Source organism: Chiloscyllium plagiosum, unplaced genomic scaffold, assembly GCF_037043375.1.
Source record: "Chiloscyllium plagiosum isolate Xiang-an unplaced genomic scaffold, Cpla_swu_hap1 HiC_scaffold_2, whole genome shotgun sequence".
NCBI classification, from domain to species: Eukaryota; Metazoa; Chordata; class Chondrichthyes; order Orectolobiformes; family Hemiscylliidae; genus Chiloscyllium; species Chiloscyllium plagiosum.
In genome coordinates, this window is record NW_028270140.1 from 19,913,183 (window position 1) to 19,931,522 (window position 18,340).

Sequence of the window (18,340 nt, forward strand, 5' to 3'; positions counted from 1 at the left end):
ACATCTAGGAAGATTGCATACTGACTCAGCAACATCCACTCTCTGGTTTGTTGCCAGGTCTCCAAGGCCATCGATTTTCCCTTTATAAAAAAACCCTAATCACGTGGATGCTTTCAGAAGCTCAGCAGCTTGATGGAAATATATTCATGTGACTAATACTTTTTTAAAAGAATACTTTCAATACGTGTATGGATCACGGTGACCAGGGTGTTTCACCAAGTGAAAGAGTCCCACATTTAATGCTCTTCTTGACAAAGATAACATAACTTAACCCAAAATGAGATGTCATCTTCTGCAAAATTAATAATGATCCTTTTAAAGTCCCAGAGCACATTATTATCCACAGGAATACACCTGAAAGAAAAGGCTTTCACAAGATTATAAATGCAAAAAAATTAGAAATATAATTTATACTCCACCTACCACACCAAAATTTAATTAGTTCTATTCAATACCTCAAACTTCCTCTACCCCACTATACGTACAGGATGTATCACTCTGTACTCATGTATTGGAAACAGTAATATGATCACCCCATTTCTTTATTACAGTTCATTCTGGACATTTATGCTTTAACCATGTATGGCTCCACTCTTTTACTCTTGAAGACGAAAAGCCACTGCGAAAGCACCCAGAGCTGTCAAGGGTAGACTGTGCAATCCTCACTGAAGCCACAGACTAGTCCATGCAGCTTGGCATGAGGATTTTAAAGTGATCTTCTGTATCGCTGGTACCATGACTGGTGACTCTTAGTGCTCCATCATGTTATTCCAATACAAGTGCCTACTATCAGTCCAAAGAACGTTTCTAACCTTCCCACTTCCCGGACAGGATCACGCCGAGAAGGCCGTCCCCTTGATCGTGGCTGAGAATGCACTCTTCTCTTGTGCCGCATTTTATGAATGAACTGATACAAGTCAATGCTTTCATCCGGTGGAAACAGAAGACAAAGTTGCGTGCCACATTCAGGTTCAATTTCCTGAAAAAACACAGCCCCAAAGAGACAATTTTTTAAAAAAAGGCAAGCAATTTCAAAGTCTGTAATAAGTCTGAAACAGTAAGTTTTGCGTACCTGCCCATCCCGTCCAATTTTAACTGGCTTGTTTTCATTCCACAGATTTACAAGATGCCCTGTTTTTGTGAATGGCAATTCACGTCTGGAAAGGAATACTTTTCCATCAGTAAGCATATCGGGCAAATATTCTACCTCTTTCAAATTGCTCATTAACAAAACAAAGCACAATTGTTAGAAATTCATGCAGCTTTTAATTCATTAATTTCATTATTCCTAGAAATAGGATTTCATTCTTTGGTCTCTTCAATCATTATGGGAGATAGGTTACTTACTTATTCTGTACTAATTCATGTCCACATTTGGACATGAGACCATAAGACTTAGAAGCACAAGTAGACCATTTGGCCTATCAAGTCTCAAGTTGATGATCTTTGCCATTTAAAATCTGGTTGAATCCTCTGGCTTGTCACTAATCTTTGCCAGAATACATTTTTTTCTTTCAATTTGATAAGATTCTTAACTTGCCTTGTCAACCATGGTTAGTTCACCCCCTTCCTATAATTATGCCTCTCAAATATATGTTTCTAGTCATGAAACATTTTAAAACTGTCTTCCATTGTTCAACAACTGACTTTTCTGTTAAATCCTTCCTGAGTCCACTCCAGACAATCCTATCTACATTCCTTTGTAATTACCCTTATTTAGATTTAGTGTAGTTGCTTCCAACTTAAAATTTCTCAAGCTCAAATGGATTACAAATTCTACACAAGGAAGAGCATAGGACATTTGGTGCAATTAGGAATGCAAAACATGACTGAACATATGTTCAAGAGCACATTAGCTCAGCGGTTAGCACTGCTGCCTCACAGTATCAGGGATCCAGGTTTGATTCCAACTTCAAGTGATTGTGTGGAGTTTGCAAGTTCTCCCCATGTCTGCACAGGTTTCCACCGGATGTTACAGTATGCTCCCAAATCCAAAGATGTGCAAGTTCGGTGGACTGACCATGCTAATTGCCCATAGTGTTAAGAGATGTGTAGGTTAGGTGCATTAGCCACAGGAAATGCAGGGTTACAGTGATAGGGTAGGGAGATGGATCTGGATGGGATGTTCCTCAGAGGCTTGGTGTGGCCTTGTTGGGCTGAATGGTCTGTTTCTGCACTGTGGGGATTCTACGGGGAGAAAAACTATTCAGGTTGCTCAAAATCCTATTCAAAGAGCAATGACCCTCTCGGTACTCTGGGGAAGGCAGTGAAGGGAAAAGACAGTATCACACAAGTCCAGATTTTCTGCAGGCTTTATAGCAAAGATGAGACTTTTGTGGGTAACTTGCAGAATTTCTATTATGCACACTGCGATGAAATTGCCCAGGAAATTGTACTTTCTGGCGGACAATTTTATTATGCCTAGAACCCTGCAAACAGCTTCACTGAAATCAGATTAAGAAAACTAGCCGCTCAGTTAAAAAAAAGCTTATTAAAACTGTTTAACTCTCAAGTAACTACCAAACTGACCACACACATTGCTTCCTATGCACCCAACTACACATTCCGTGGACCAATTACAATCCTGCCGGACCCAAATCAACATTGCCCTTCCCAATACGCATCTGGCATTCTACCCTCTTCACAGCACCCTAACATCACATTTAACTTATGCATCTCTGGCTTTTCAGGCAAAATACCTGTTGACAATTTTAAGTTTCAGATTTTTAGAGTTTACTGCTGTGATGGGGGGGGGGGGGGGGGGAGAGGAGAGAGAGAGAGAGAGAGAGAGAGAGAAAGATGGTTTGCACTCCTCTTAATTCTGCAGTATAAAGTAAGAAAATAGTGGAAAGTACTTTTGCTCGCTGAGCTGTAAGATTCATTTTCTGACGTTTTAACACCATGCTAAGTAACATTATCAGTGAGCCTCCGCTGAAGCACTGGTGTTATGGCCCGCTTTTTATTTACGTGTTTAGGTTTCCTTGGGTTGGTGATGTCATTTGCTGTTCTTTTTCTCAGAGGGTGGTAAATGGGATCCAAGTCAATGTGTTTGTTGATAGAGTTCTGGTTGGAAAGCCATGCTTCTAGGAATTCTCGTGCATCTCTCGGTTTGGCTTGTCCTAGGATGGATGTGTTATCCCAGTGGAAGTAGTGTCCTTCCTCATCTGTACGTAAGGATAATAGGAAGAGTGGGTCATGTCTTTTTGTGGCTAGTTGATGTTCATGTATCCTGGTGGCTAGGTTTCTGCCTGTTTGTCCAATGTATTGTTTGTTACAGTTCTTGCACAGTATTTTGTAAATGAAGTTAGTTTTGCTTGTTGTCTGTATAGGGTCTTTCAAGTTCATTAGCTGCTGTTTTAGTGTGTTGGTGGGTTTATGGACTACCATGAAGCCAAGAGGTCTGAGTAGTCTGGCAGTCATTTCAAAGATGTTTTTGATGTAGGGGAGTATGGCAAGGGTTTCCGGGCATGTTTTGTCTGCTTGTTTGGGTTTGCTGCCAAGAAATCGGTGAACTGTGTTTTGAAATACACTGTATACGTAATTTTCCTCTGCTCTTCATAGTTTCCCTGTGCTGCAGTGTGTGGTGGCTCATTGAAATAATGTTCTAATGCAGCTCTGTTTGTGGATGTTGGGAAGATTGCTTCTGTAGTTCCGTATTTGGTCCGTATGTGTTATTTTCCTGTAGAGGCTGATGCGAAGTTCTCCCCATTGGCTGTTCACTCGACTGCGACATCTAAGAATGGCAGTTTGTTGTTGTTTTCCTCCTCTTTAGTGAATTTTATGCCAGTAAGGGTTTTATTGATGATTTTGAAGGTTACTTCTAATTTGTTTCATTTACTGATGACAAAGGTGTCATCCACGTAGCAGACTCAAAGTTTGGGTTGGATGGTTGGCAGAGCTGTTTGATAGAGCCTCTGCATTATTGCCGCTGTTAAGAACCCTGATATCGGAAACCCCATGGGTGTTACAATGATTTGTCTGTAGGTTGTCGTTGAAGGTGAAGTGGGTGGTGAGGTATAGATCCACTAGCTTGACGATATTGTCCTTGCTGATGAAGTTGGTAGTGTTTGGTGTATGTGTCTTTGGTTCTTCTAATACTGTAGTCAGTGCTTCCTTGGCTAGGCTGATGTTGATGATTGTGAATAGGGCTGTTATATCATCCTCTTCTATCTTGGTATCTTTGATGGCATTCAGGAATTCTTGGTTGGAGTGGATGGAATGGCGTGAGTCTTCTACGAAGTGTTTTAGTCTTTGCTGTAGCTCCTTGGCTAATCTGTTAATTGGCGCTCCGGGTAGCGAGACTGAGTCTGGGGGTCCTGGTTTGTGAATTTTGGGTAATCCATAGAAGCATAGCGTATTGGATCCGTCTGGTTTCATTTTTTTGGAAGTGGGTCTTATTTACTTCTCTAGATTTCTGAAGTTTTTTGAGTAGGGCTGTGGTTCGGTTCTCTAGTTGTGGAGTTGGGTCTATTGCCACTTGTTGGTAAGTGTTGGTATCTGCAAGCAGTGCGTTCGCATTCTCAATGTAGTCTCTGATTTAAAATGACTGTCAAGTGACTTTTGTCTGCAGGTAGGATAACAATACTTTTATCTTTTTAGTCCTTATAGTGCTTTCCTTTCTTGAGTGTATGCCTTCCTTTTTCATTAAACATATCGCAGATTTAGAACACCAGTCAACTAAGCCAATGGAATGCTGAACCATAAAAGCAAAAGATCAGAGTAGTCAGGTGACATAATGGCCCACATTTGTCAGTGGTCACAATTTGCACACTGGGATTCTGTACAATCCCCAATACAGCAGATTATAAGGAATTAGTTTAGTAATTAAAGATTCTGACAGTCAAACTAAATTAGAGACTTTGGCAGGTTCCACTGCAGTTATATTAATGGGTACCCAATAACAGCTAGATAATTAAAACTTTAGTTCAACCCATGGAGAACTATGAACTGACCTCCACAACATACCATTCTAACCCCAAATACACCCATCTTCCACTGAGCCCAACAATTCCCCTCCACAGCAGTAACTCCTTCCCAACAAAACATCTCACCTCCAGCCCTGTGACAGCATCTTGCAAGCTCTTCCCAGCACATACCTCCCTTCTCTATTACGTCACTACCCACACGCAACATGCTCTGATTGGGCTCTGACACCCCACTCCAACATCCCTTTCTTCACCCATATTGATCATGAAACAACATACATGATGTCCCTTAAATCTTTCTTTCCTCACCCACAAAGTGACCAACCTGCCAACAATAACACACAAGCAGATAATCCATATATCAGAAAGTGCTACTTAATACATGCACCGCATCATTCCGTAGCCATTTTTTAAATTTGTAATAGCTTTTAACTGTAGGCAGTACCTGCAAATCCAGTCGATTTTGAAAACGCCACCTAACATTTTTGCATTCATTCCTGCAGGTAGCACCCAGTGAATTGGAGATCCTCCATGGTGCGATTCTGATGAGAGTCTGGCAAATCCTGAAAATAATTGATTTATTTTAAAAACCAAGCTACACAAAATTAACTTGCCTTGTTCATCTAAATTTGAGTACACTGCATAATTTATTCCACTCTTAGGCATGAATATTGAAACAATATTTTATAGAAAGGATCAACCACAAGAAAATATGCGGACTATCAAAAAAGGACTACTTCTAAATTCCAAGGTATTTTTATGAAGTATTGTTGCAGTTGAGTAATTGCAGGCACAAATGTTAAGTGGCCGTATTCAATGAAAGCTGTGCGAGGGGGTGTGGGGCACACACATAGAAACATAGCGCGACAAAAGAGACTGAATGAATGAATGCATTTATTTTTCCCTTGCTATCACAATAAATTGCTGGTATTCCAGATACCACATGCAGGGAAAAAAAAGACAATATTGCCATCTAGAACACAAACGGCCAAATTATGAATCAATGGAATGTGATTGGTGTCCAGTAAGCAAAGACGACAATTCATTAATTCTGACTTTCTGCTGAACGTACACATCTCTTAATCTGATAAATATATCACCAAGGCCAACTCAAAGTCAGTTTACTTTTATCATTCATTGTGTGTATCATAGTTGTGCGGTCATTTCTCCCAAATTTTCAAAACAGTGGAAATTACAAACAGAGGCTCATTAGGGTTGATTGCTGAAGCATACTCTACATTTTATAATGTTCAGCAGAAAAGGGGGCATTATTCAAGAAGCTGCATTATGATGTAACATTGACAAACTATTTTTGAAACAGAACGCAATCAGAATCTATGAACTGGAAATAAATGCTGGCCTTGCAAGTGCTCAAATGATTTGGATGAACTAGAAAACTACTTTCTCACAAAAGCACTTAATCAGGAAAAAAAAAGTATTCAATTTCCCAATATAATTTTCTTACCCTGAAACTTCCCACTTTCTCGAACAGAGAATATCAATATAACGCTCCGAGCATCGCGGAATGCAGTGTTCAGCTTCTTCTCATTTACTGGCAGTGTTGACCACACACCCTAAAAAAAAAAAGAGTAAAAATACACCTTAAAGTTACTAACTTTCCAAAACTTGCATGGTTAAGATCAAGTTTAACAGCAAATATGTGAACTAACGAACAGTGATTTCTGGGAAAAGTCTCAACAGCATTGGCAATTCTTTCTCCGAAGTCGTTACGTTTTCACGATATGACCTTGCATCACTTCAGGTTATGATTTCTGCTGTGCATTCCTTTCTCTCAAATGTTGAAAGAGCTGCTGAATATTTCCAGCATTTTCTATTTATATTTCAGATTTTTCAGCATTGAAATGCTACTGAAAGTTTAGATTTACTTCACTGCTGACAGCAATTGAGATAACTGGACAGGTATAATCTTTGACAACCATTCTAGCAACAAAACAAGAAAATTATTGGCTGAAACAATTCCTGTAATGTCTCCCCATTCCCTGATTCCTGCAAACAAGGACAACTAAAATTTACAGATAATCCTCCAAAATAAAGTCTCAACAACATTTCCGAGGGCTGTCCCATTTGATAACCCGTTTTCAGTTTAGTCACTGGTGGAATATCAGCAGTACAAAGTCCACAAGACAAAAGAGCAGAAATTAGGCTGTTCAACCTATCAAGTCTGCTCCGCCATTCAATCAAGGCTGATACATTTCACAACCCCATTCTCCTGCATTCTCCCTGCAACCCTTGATCCTCAAGAATCTCTCAGTCTCTGTGGCTAAAGAATGCTTTCCTTATTTCCATTCTAAAAAGATTTTCCTTTTACTCTAGGGTTGTGCTCTCGGGCCCTAGTCTCGCCTACCAATGGAAACATCTTCCTAACATCTACTCTGTCCAGGTCATTCATGTATTCTGTACGTTTCAATTAGGTCTCCCTCATCCTCCTAAACTCCCATCAAATATAAACCCAGAGTCCTCAAACATTCCTCATATATTAAGCTTTTCATTCCTGGGACCATTCTTATGAAACTCCTCCGAACACGCTCCAGAGCCAATACATCCTTCCTAAGGTATGGAGCCCAAAACTGCAGATAATGCTACAAATATGGTCTGACCACAGCCTTATAGAGCCTTGGAAGTACATCCCTGCTTTTATATTCAAGTCCTCTCAAAGTAAATGCCATCATTACATTTGTCTTCCTAACTACTGACTCAACCTGCAGGTTTACCTTGAGAGAATCCTAGACTAGAACTTCTAACTTTTTTTGCACTTCAGATTTGCAAATTTTCTCCCAATTTAGAAAAAAGTACATGCCTCTATTCTTTCTACCAAAGTGCATGACCTCACACTTTCCCACATGTACTCAATCTACGACTTTTGTTCACTCTCCTAACCTGTCCAAATCCTTCTGCAGCCTCCCTGCCTCCTCAATGCCATCTGTCCCTCCACCTAGCTTTGTATCGTCTGCAAACTTCACCAGAATGCCATCAGTTCCTTCATCTAGATAGTTAAAGAATAAAGTGAAAACTTGTGGTCCCAACACTGAGCCTTGTGGAACTCCACTTGTCACCAGCTGCCATCTTAAGAAGGACCCTTTTATTCCCACTTTCTGTGCGGCAGCCAAGCTCCTATCCATGCTTGCACCTAGCCTCTAACACCATGGGCCCTTATCATATTCAGTAGCACTGGTGTTATGGCCCACTTTGTGTGTGTAGGTTTTCTTGGGTTGGTGATGTCATTTCCTGTTTTGATGTCATTTCCTGTATTTTTCTCAGCAGGGGATAGGTGGGATCCAAATCGATGTGCTTGTTGATAGAGTTCCAGCTGGAATGCCATCCTTTGAATAAACTGCTCTGCCAACCATCCAACCCACTACGGGTCCATTACGTGGATAACACCTTTGACATCACTAAACAAAACAAGTCAGGAAAACTTTCAAGACCATCAATACTATACATAAAATTCACAAAAGAGGAGGAAAACAACAAACTGCCATTCCTGGAAGCCACAGTAGAGCGAACAGTCAAAAGGGAACTTCAAATCAGTGTCTACAGGAAAACAACACATACGGACCAAACACTGAACAACAGAAGCAATTATCCCAACATCTACAAACGAAATTGCATTAGAACATTATTTCAACGAGCCACCACACACTGTAGCACCAACGAACTACGAAGAGCAAAAGAAAACCACCTATACAGCATATTCACGGGTAGCCAATGAACGCAGTCCGCTGATTTCTCAGCAACATAACCAAACAACCAGACAAAATGCAAGGTTTGTGAAGGTTTGTAGCTCAGGTTGAGGTTTAGGGTGTAGGTTTGCTCGCTGAGCTGTAGGTTTGATATCCAGACGTTTCATTACTTGGCTAGGTAACATCATCAGTGGCGACCTCCAAGTGAAGCGAAGCGAAACTGTTGTCTCCTGCTTTCTAATTATATCTTTCTTCTGGATGGGGTTCCTAGGGTTTTGTGGTGATCATGCGTAATGAATGCTGGTACATTTTCTCTCCAGAATTAGGGTTCTGGGCTTTTGTGGTGATCACCACAAAACCCTAGGAACCCCATCCAGGAGAAAGATATAAATAGAAAGCAGGAGACAACAGCTTCGCTTCACTTGGAGGTCGCCACTGATGATGTTACCTACCCAGGTAATGAAACGTCTGAATATCAAACCTACACCCCAGACAAAATGCGTCCACAACCCTAGCCACTTTGCGTCAAATACATCTCGGAAATGATTGCGAGACTACTCAGAGCTCTTGGCAGCATGGTACCAAGAACAACCAACCCACAAAAAGGCATGACTCACTGTACTAGTATCCTTACACACAGGTGAGGAAGGACACTACTTTGACTGGGATAATACATCCATCCTAGGACAACCCAAACAAATAGGCACAAGAATTCCGAGAGGTATGGCATTCCAACCAGAACTCTATCAACAAACACATCAATTTGGATCCTATCCATCACCCTCTGAGAAAAACAACAGGAAATGACATCACCAACCCAAGGAAACTTAAACACAAATAGAAAGCAGGCCATAACACCAGTGCTTCACTGATGATGTTAGCCAGTAGGGTGGCAAAACACCTGAAAATGAACCTTCCGACTCAGCGAGCAATCTTACACCTAGAACCTCAACTTGAGCTACAAATCTGTTCCAAACTCGCTAATAAGGAAAACATTAAAGACTAACAATGCTATACCTGTACTCCCATTGTTATACTGTTCTTAAATTATTTTTAAAAACTTTATTTGATTCCCATTAAGAAAACGAATATTTTGCTGAGTGTCAATTATGCAGTTTTAAATGAGAGCACAGTCTTGCCAAAATGCTGATCAAGTGATGACAGCTCAGTTAACTGAACAAGCAGATTTTAAATGATCTCTATTTTGTATATAGTATTTAATGCACAAGAGCAAAACCAAAAGAAACCACAGACAAAATGAAAAGACAATAGCTCAAATCACGAAATCCAGAAATTGAAACACTCACTGCAATTGACAGCTGCAATGATATTAGAAGTTTGGAAATAGATCTCTGTTTGAATGTGGAACTTCTGGCTAGCCAGAATTAAGTATCTGTGACAGATATATTTTGAAAAGTTACTGGACTAAGGGCAGACAGTACAAGAGAATCAATACAGAACCCTAATTCTGGAGAGAAAATGTACCAGCATTCATTACGCATGATCAAGCTAAATCAGCTGCAGCACAAGATCCTACTGTGACAAATTCACGTTACAAAGTGTCAATGTTAACCAATCTGAGGGACTGTGGTTCAAACAGATTGGATGACATGTGACTAGTCTCTACGCTAATTTTATGCTATTTCTCTCACTTCAGTTGGCTTATATGAAGCTAGCACTTTATGTCTGGCTCAGACCAGCACCCATACTACTATTTTCACCCACGTGGCACATTTAGATTTGACTTGCAGAAAAGGCAACTTTCAATCTTGCAAGATGAGGCACTTGAAGGGATCAACCACTTCTTTTAGTTTTGTCCTTCAGGCTGAATTCATTCATTGTCATACTGTCATCATAACAGTAACAAAACCAGAGATAACTGCCACCTCTCAGTATGGCCTCAATCCAACATTATGAACTAGGTGCAAGATCCAAATCAAAAATGATTGCACAAATGTTACACCAATGACCATCAAATTTCAGTGACTGGCCAGAACACTACAGAGACAACAACTTAGTACTTATAAACATATACAAATTGAGAACACAAGAACTCAGAAAATGTTAGATACCATACACACCAAACTGATTAACTTCACAAATTAGAGGCAAACACAACCAATGTTAAAACACAAAGTTTCAGTGTATGCTGTGCAAAGTACAGTTGGGTTCATTTCAGTAATATCTAGTACACAAGATAGTACCTTTGCTTTTGCCAGGGATACATTCTCATGGTTATTGCTTTTTATGAGGAAAAATCGTGCATCTCGAAGAATATACTTCAGTTTACTAGTTTGATCTGTAAAAAGGCAAACAAAAAATTACTCTACTTGATTGCAAATAGCACCATTAACAACTGCAGACTTATATGTTTGACGACTTCTGTTCAGATATGTTGACTTTGTACCAGGACGTAAATAATGCATATGCTATCATCCAATATTGAAAAGCAATTTTAGTGAAAGAACTGTCAGAATTATTTGAAGAGAAAAGTCAGAGGTGCAGTACAACAGAACAAAGCAGTCCTTGTGGTGCTATAAGTAATTAATTTGAATAAGTTCTTCATATCAGCTGTAAAAGTTCAAAATGAAATAAAATCAAACACACTTGCTGAAATTCCAAGACAGCCAAGGCAAACAATTCTGAACTACAAACTTTTGATAGCCATCATAAATTAAGGACAAAAAACAAAGTTGGAAGTATTCACTATTACTCATTTGAAGAACATCAGCAGAATGGAACAATCTCCTTCTGGCTTGTACGTTTGCGAATAATCTCCTTGATATGAACCCACTCAAGTGGAAGTTCGCTACTGCACTAGAAAATAAAGGGACAGAACATTGCTACAACTTAGAGGTCATCTCTCTACACTACCTGTAAGCCTATTTTTTTTTTTATTGTTGACAGGGAAAACTCCCCACGTACGAAATGGGTTGACCTATATGGTCAAGATATACAGCTGGCTACACACCATCTAAAATGTGCAAAGAATTAACGAATATTATGAACAGGCCCCAATTATTTAACATGAAAGTAACATACACAAGTAAACTCAGTGGACTAAAGCTGCATTTTAAACATTAAAAGCATAATTAAACCTCAATTTGTGATCACATCCTTACCATATTTCTAATCGTCAATAACACCAGCCATCATTTCCATAGTTGATATTGCCAAAAGCATTCTTCCTTAGAAATGCAAGAAAGTTGGCAAGTTTACTGGATCAATTGTGTTAGAATCTGAATTTTTAAAAACTGGGTTTGAAATTGAAGCCAAACTGTACAAAGAAGGTAATATATTTGCAGCCACAAACTTGTTAAAATAAACAGTTTGAATCTAGATGGCTTGTCAATTTTGATAGCATTAAACCTGCTTCCATACTTCCACACCAATAGTATCAACCATGGAAGCTGATAATTACAAAATAATACATAGAATAGCTACTATTTTCAGCAAGGTTATTTAAGTATTGTTTAGCAATTTTTCTTGTTGCCAGCCTTCTACCACTCCCAATGCAACAATTAGTGTTTACAATCTCTGAGACAGGACACCTTCTTGCAGATCGTTTTAGAAAACATCACTGGAACACCCGTACCCACCAACCCCACCGCCCCGTGGCCAAACACTTCTACTCCCCCTCTGACTCAGTCAAGGACATGCAGGAGGAGGAGCGCCTCATATTCCGCCTTGGGACCCTGCAACCAGACGGGATAAATGTGAATTTCAACAGTTTCCTCATTTCCCCTCCCCCCACATTATCCCAGTCCCAAACCTCCGACTTGGCACCACTCTCTGGACCCCTCCATCACTGCCCCGCTGACCTTCTCTCTCATCTTCATCCACCAACTCCGCCCAACCCCACCCCCTTCTATTAATCTCTCAGCACCACAAGTCTCATTCCTGATGCAGGGCTTATGCCTGAAACATCGATTCTCTTCGGATGCTACCTGACTGGCTTAGCTTTTCCAGCTCCCCACATTCTCAACAGTGTTTACAATCTACCAGGGCAACTTCATGTACCAACAGACTAGACTTAAACAAACATCAAGCTGATTTTCGAAAGAAATGTGCAATTTGTCTGCCACAGTCAAATCTAAAGAATTGTAAAAAAATTCAATGTAAAAGTTATTAAATGTTGTCAGCCACGTTTGTGAAATTTGAGTTAACTTATGAAATGTAATACTACTTAATATCAAATGCAATTGGTTCACCTTAAAAAGGTATTTACAACTCCTCAAAAGAAATCTAAGGTGTCATGTTAATGAAAAGGACTGAAAACAAATTTTTAAAACTGGTCATCATTTCAACAAAAAAAAACTGATTTATTATAGCAATATTTCAATTTATAAACAGCCGACTTGGAAATGCTGTGAAATCAAAAGCTGTGAATCCAAGACAATGTAACAACCAATTGAGAAAATAACCAACAGCAGGGTGTAACATGGCCATAATAGCTACTGTTAATCTCACCACATAAGTACATCAATTATGGCAGTTCAATAAAATGATCAATAAAAGCAAAGTCAAAAACTAATTAGTTTTAGTTTTGCAGCCCTATCCTCTTCCAAGAATTGGCAAAAATAACATTGATTACAAAACAATATTTTCAGTTAGAACAGTATATTATTAGCAAGAGGAAACAGAACAAGATGACTTAAAGCATAAAATAGGTTAATTACAATATTCAAACTCTTTTTCTAGATTTCAGAATGCAGGAGTTACTCCAAAGCCTTTAAACTATAACCCACATGTTGCAATGCTACACAATTTCTTGAACCCCTATTTCAAAACTCATTCATTTGGTAATAGATAAGCAATATTTCTTGGGAACTCAAGCTCATGACACTCTAATACTGCCCAACGAATTCAAGAGACAGTTTTACAATCATGTTGAAGAATCTACAGCTTGTGCAGAAGGGAGTTTGGAAAATAAAGAGTATGAAAGCATGGGAAGGGCTAAAGCACAAAGACCACTGGCGATCTGTTGCAGGGTGCCTGTGGAATGCTACACTAGTCAAAAGGTCACTGTGGCAGGATGGGATAAGAATAGTGGAATGCTCCTACACCAATTAGCAGAGTATGGTTGGGGCTGAAAGGTCACTATGGTGGGATGAGATAACAACAGTTGGTAAAGTCAGCCTCACCTGCTAAATATCATCATGGCAGGTTGGGACAGGTCGTGACAATAAATTAGATTAGATTAGATTAGATTACTTACAGTGTGGAAACAGGCCCTTCGGCCCAACAAGTCCACACCGCCCCGCCGCAGCGCAACCCACCCATACCCAACACTACGGGCAATTTAGCATGGCCAATTCACCTGACCTGCACATCTTTGGACTGTGGGAGGAAACCGGAGCACCCGGAGGAAACCCACGCAGACACGGGGAGAACGTGCAAACTCCACACAGTCAGTCGCCTGAGGCGGGAATTGAACCCGGGTCTCTAGCGCTGTGAGGCAGCAGTGCTAACCACTGTGCCACCGTGCCGCCCACAAATATTTAGGACTTGACAATAAATATCTAATTAATAGTTAGTAGAGTCAGCCTGCTTAAGACCCTTGACAATAAATATCTAATCAGTAGTTGTATAGTCAGCTTGGGACAGGAGGCCATTGTGGTAGATGGGATAGCTAAATATCTCATCATTACAGGTTAGTCTGAGTTGGGAGATCATTGTAGCAGAGGTGACAGTAAAATATCTAATCGTGACATTAGAATAATATTAAGTAGAATATAGGACAAGCCATAGTGCCTGAAGTAGAAGAGATAATGGGAACTAACATCATTGGTTTATTGTATAGCTGGAGTAAGGTAATTCTGATTAACATAGTTGGGCATGCTAATAAGCTAACAAAAAGCTTATAGGGTGTCTTCACATGATTAAAAAAAAGGAATAAAGAGCCACGGACCATGAGGTTTGGGGGCATTCAAGAATTTGCTTTGAGTGTGACGGTTTTTTGTTTGCAAATAAAAGACCTACTCCTTGAAGAACTCTCTGCATCTCCTGGTGATTCTCTACATTTTCTCCACGACAGAAGCAGAGAGGATACATGAAATTCATAGTAGAGTAAAATCCCCAATGTTTAGACAGCAATCACCTCAAATAAATCACCTGAGCAATTAGTAAGCTGCCATGAGAAAAGTGTAGTTACAGCTGGGCTAACAACAGTGCCATTAGAATATTAGCCCAAGACATACATTCTGAATGATGCTCCACAGACTGAATAATTGAAATAATCTAAATTAAAATAAAAGAATTTCTGGACTTGCACAGAGAATTAGCAGTGTCCTTATTGATGTTTACATTGAATGCTGTCCATCAGAAGTGACAGAAATAGCCAATGCAATTTAGCAACATTTCCTTTGACTATTAAACTGCCAGTTTACAGCTGAGGTTTATAAATTATGAAGCAATGCAACTTCAGTAAACAACAAAACATACAATATTTTAAACCTGAGTGCATAAAAGCCATAGATGTTGAGCATGACACTTAACCTATCAGCTGCTTTTCAAGCTTTTCAACAGCACATTGAGAGCGTGCTGCCTTATGCTAACCTCTAAGCTAGTCGTTTCCATACCTTTACGAACTGCACGCACAGATGATGACAGCTTCTCATGTTTCTTCTCTGATCCTGCATTATAGTACACAAAACCCATTAGGCCCTTGCTGTTTAAGCTCCATACACAACAAGTTCCAAATGAAACACAAAACATACCTGCATACGAATCGGATGCTGAGCTTTCACTCCTATCAAACACAATTGGAGAAATGTCTCTAGATCGCTTTTTCTTCTCCTTTTTATCTGTCTCATCGTCTGAAGAAAAGTTAATTTGTAACAATTCTATTTAATGAATCTAAGAATCACAGACTGCAGTATGATGATGGGGGTTGAAAATTCCACTAAATTTGGTCTAGACCTGTTGAAAATTACAGATCAATAAAGTTTTTATAAACTGAACCATACTGTTTCAGTGTCCAATATCGGCAGCTAGGCACATACTCGGCACTCTAGCGGTTTTAGGGGCTTGAAAATATAGGGTGTCTTCACATGATTACAGAGCCAATTTAAAACAAAAAAACGAAGCTAAGATTAACCAATTTTATAAATCCTTGTTTTGACATGAAATTTTGTGTTTCAATTGAACTGTTCAGTTAACAAAACAAAAGTTGTTACTTTAATTACATTGCTCCCACTGGTGGAGTACCAACATTATATTAACAATGATATGGCTGAGAAACCAAACACTGCTGCAGAATAGGGAAAGTACTGTTCCATGCTCATGTATGGAATGTTTTGGTTACTTGCCTGATACATTATTTAGGTCTTCAGGAATACAGCACTTATTAAACGGGAAAAATGTCATACCTCCAAAGCTAACTTTAAAAAACAAGGTCTGGCAAAGGGTAAAAAATAATTTTTCACCTCTAACATTGGGCTCAAATTTAGCCTAGAATTATTATTTGAATTACTCCTGGTGTGTAAAAGATAGTTTGAATAGCCTTAGTCCAGTTCCAAGGAGGCACATATTCACAACACGATTTGACAGTAGTCATAAGGCCACAGATTGGCAAATGTAGGAAACAAAAGTGCAAAGGTCATGCAGCAAGTGCTTTGCCGAAGCTCTGGTGAAAGCACATTACTGGACAGAATAGAGGGATGTCACATTGCATCTGCCCAACAAAGAAAGTGGCCCGTCACAGTATGTGGAAATTGAACTGTGAAGGAATTATGATACAAAACAAAAAACGATGATACAGAGGATTATCTGAACCCGAGGTTCGAGAATTTTCAAAAACACAGAAGACAATTTAATTGACATGGGGACAGAATGAGAACCAGGCAAGTTAAATATGCAAAACCAAGATGGTTGATGTTGTCAGGAACTACTTCTTAACTAGTTTAACCACAGGAGCTTCAGGAAGTTCAGTTTAATTGCTGCCCACTAAAAGTTAACGCTAGCAAGAATACTATAGAATTCTGTAGAAAAACGTAGGCAAAATTACACACCAAAACATGATAGAATTTCCTGTTTTATCATAATCTGTAGGTTACACCAAGTGGTTGCAATTAAGTTGCTTCATCTGTATAATATTCCTCTCTTGTACATCAGTCCAGCCTCACCAACCAAATTGTCCACTGTATTAATGAGTATAGTGGCCAATCTCATATTTCCAATTTTCAACCCCCTCAATCATTGTATATTAAGTTGGCACTTATTCCCACTCTCCCACAAACAAAAAAGGGACCATCTTTCTATGTGTATTATATTGTAATTCTGATTAATCTCATTGCCATAAGTCACAAAACAGGTGAGTTTTACTTTAAAATTGTAAGCTTCAGTGAACACAACTGAAAATATTAGCGAAAAGAAAAACACAGATTAGGACACAAGTTGATGCATCTTCTCAGAAGGCGAAAGTGAGGAGCGCAGATGCTGGAGATTAGAGTCAACAGTGTGGTGCTGGAAAAGAACAGCAGGTCAGGCACCATCAGGAATGGGCTTTTGCCTAAAACGTTGATTCCCCTCCTCCTCAGATGCTGCCTGACCTGCTGTGCGTTTCCAGCACCATACACTTATTGCCTCAGAATGCTGCATGGTATAGAAGTAGGTACAATTTCATTTCTCCCTCACTAGAATCCATTTTCATGTTGTGCCTATCTATTAGATAAGAACTGGTACATTCACAAACAGATCTGGAAACTACTGATCTTAAAAAAAATCCAGTCAGAATGTCTAATTGTAGATTTCCAAATGGGTACAATTCCTACACTGCAGTGATTTTAAGGTCAGCTTTCTAAACTAAGATTTTCCAACTTTTCAAACAGAAACTGAAAACACTAACCTCCCAGCAATAAATATAATCAAAATGAATGAATTTTACATTAAGTTAAATGGCAAACTTGCATTTACAGCCATGTAACATACCTGATGCATCAGAACCAGATCTGGTAACAGATTCTCCATCAGTAAATGAGACAGACTCTGATTCAGAATCACTGGCTTCACTACGTGTATCATAATCCTGCTCGTGACCTTCTTCCTTGCTTTCTCTTGGATCTCGTTCTCTGAAATCATCCTGTTCAGATATATCCTGCTCATATTCTTCCTCCTCTGCTTCTTCCTCCTCCTCTTCCTCCTCCTCCTCCTCTTCCTGCTCCTCTTCTTCCTCCTCTTCCTCCTCCTCTCCTTCTTTCTCTTCCTCAGCATCATCTTCATCAGGTATCATGATGTCTACTGTCTCATCTTGATTTTCTTGCTCTTCAGATGAAGTATTGCCTTCAGTTTCAACATCAGCTTCAGACTGATAATCGGACTGAATTTCTTCTTTAGAAGAATGACTTGTTCTATGCACTTTCATACTCTCAAGATTACGTAAAGCCACCTGCATTAAAAGCAGATAGTTGATTAAATAGTTTGTGAAAAATATATAGCACCAAGACATACAATTTATTAATATCAATAGTGTTTTCATTTTGTAAAAAAAATCATTTGATTTAAAATATAACCAAAATGAATGCTCTACAATTGGCAAAATTGACATGAAAGCATTAACGGCCCAATGTTCAGTAAATCGTAAATTACATCCTTGGAATTAAACCCAAGTGCCTCAAAAATTGTATTTTCTTTATTTTATATCAGACTTAACATTCTAAGCGAATAACTTTAATACAGGTAGTCCCCAAAGTCCATTTGCAAGCTTATTTGTGT

The 18,340-nt window shown here is 39.3% G+C and overlaps 1 protein-coding gene across 6 annotated transcripts in view; it reads right to left on the bottom strand.

The window, feature by feature from the left end:
- Positions 1–18,340, bottom strand: part of ythdc1 (YTH N6-methyladenosine RNA binding protein C1) — a 62,417-nt gene that overhangs the window by 29,240 nt on the left and 14,837 nt on the right. For 2 of the 6 annotated variants that reach the window (XM_043720717.2, XM_043720712.2), the window contains exons 4-11: positions 17,558–18,014; positions 15,346–15,444; positions 15,208–15,261; positions 10,831–10,925; positions 6,391–6,499; positions 5,371–5,488; positions 1,073–1,157; positions 813–979 (exon numbers count right to left, since the gene is read on the bottom strand). In XM_043720717.2, coding sequence (XP_043576652.1) covers positions 813–979; positions 1,073–1,157; positions 5,371–5,488; positions 6,391–6,499; positions 10,831–10,925; positions 15,208–15,261; positions 15,346–15,444; positions 17,558–18,014 — 1,184 coding nt within the window. The remainder of the gene's footprint in view (positions 1–812; positions 980–1,072; positions 1,158–5,370; positions 5,489–6,390; positions 6,500–10,830; positions 10,926–15,207; positions 15,262–15,345; positions 15,445–17,557; positions 18,015–18,340) is intronic. The other 4 variants (XM_043720738.2, XM_043720743.2, XM_043720723.2 and 1 more) reach the window with 2 other exon arrangements.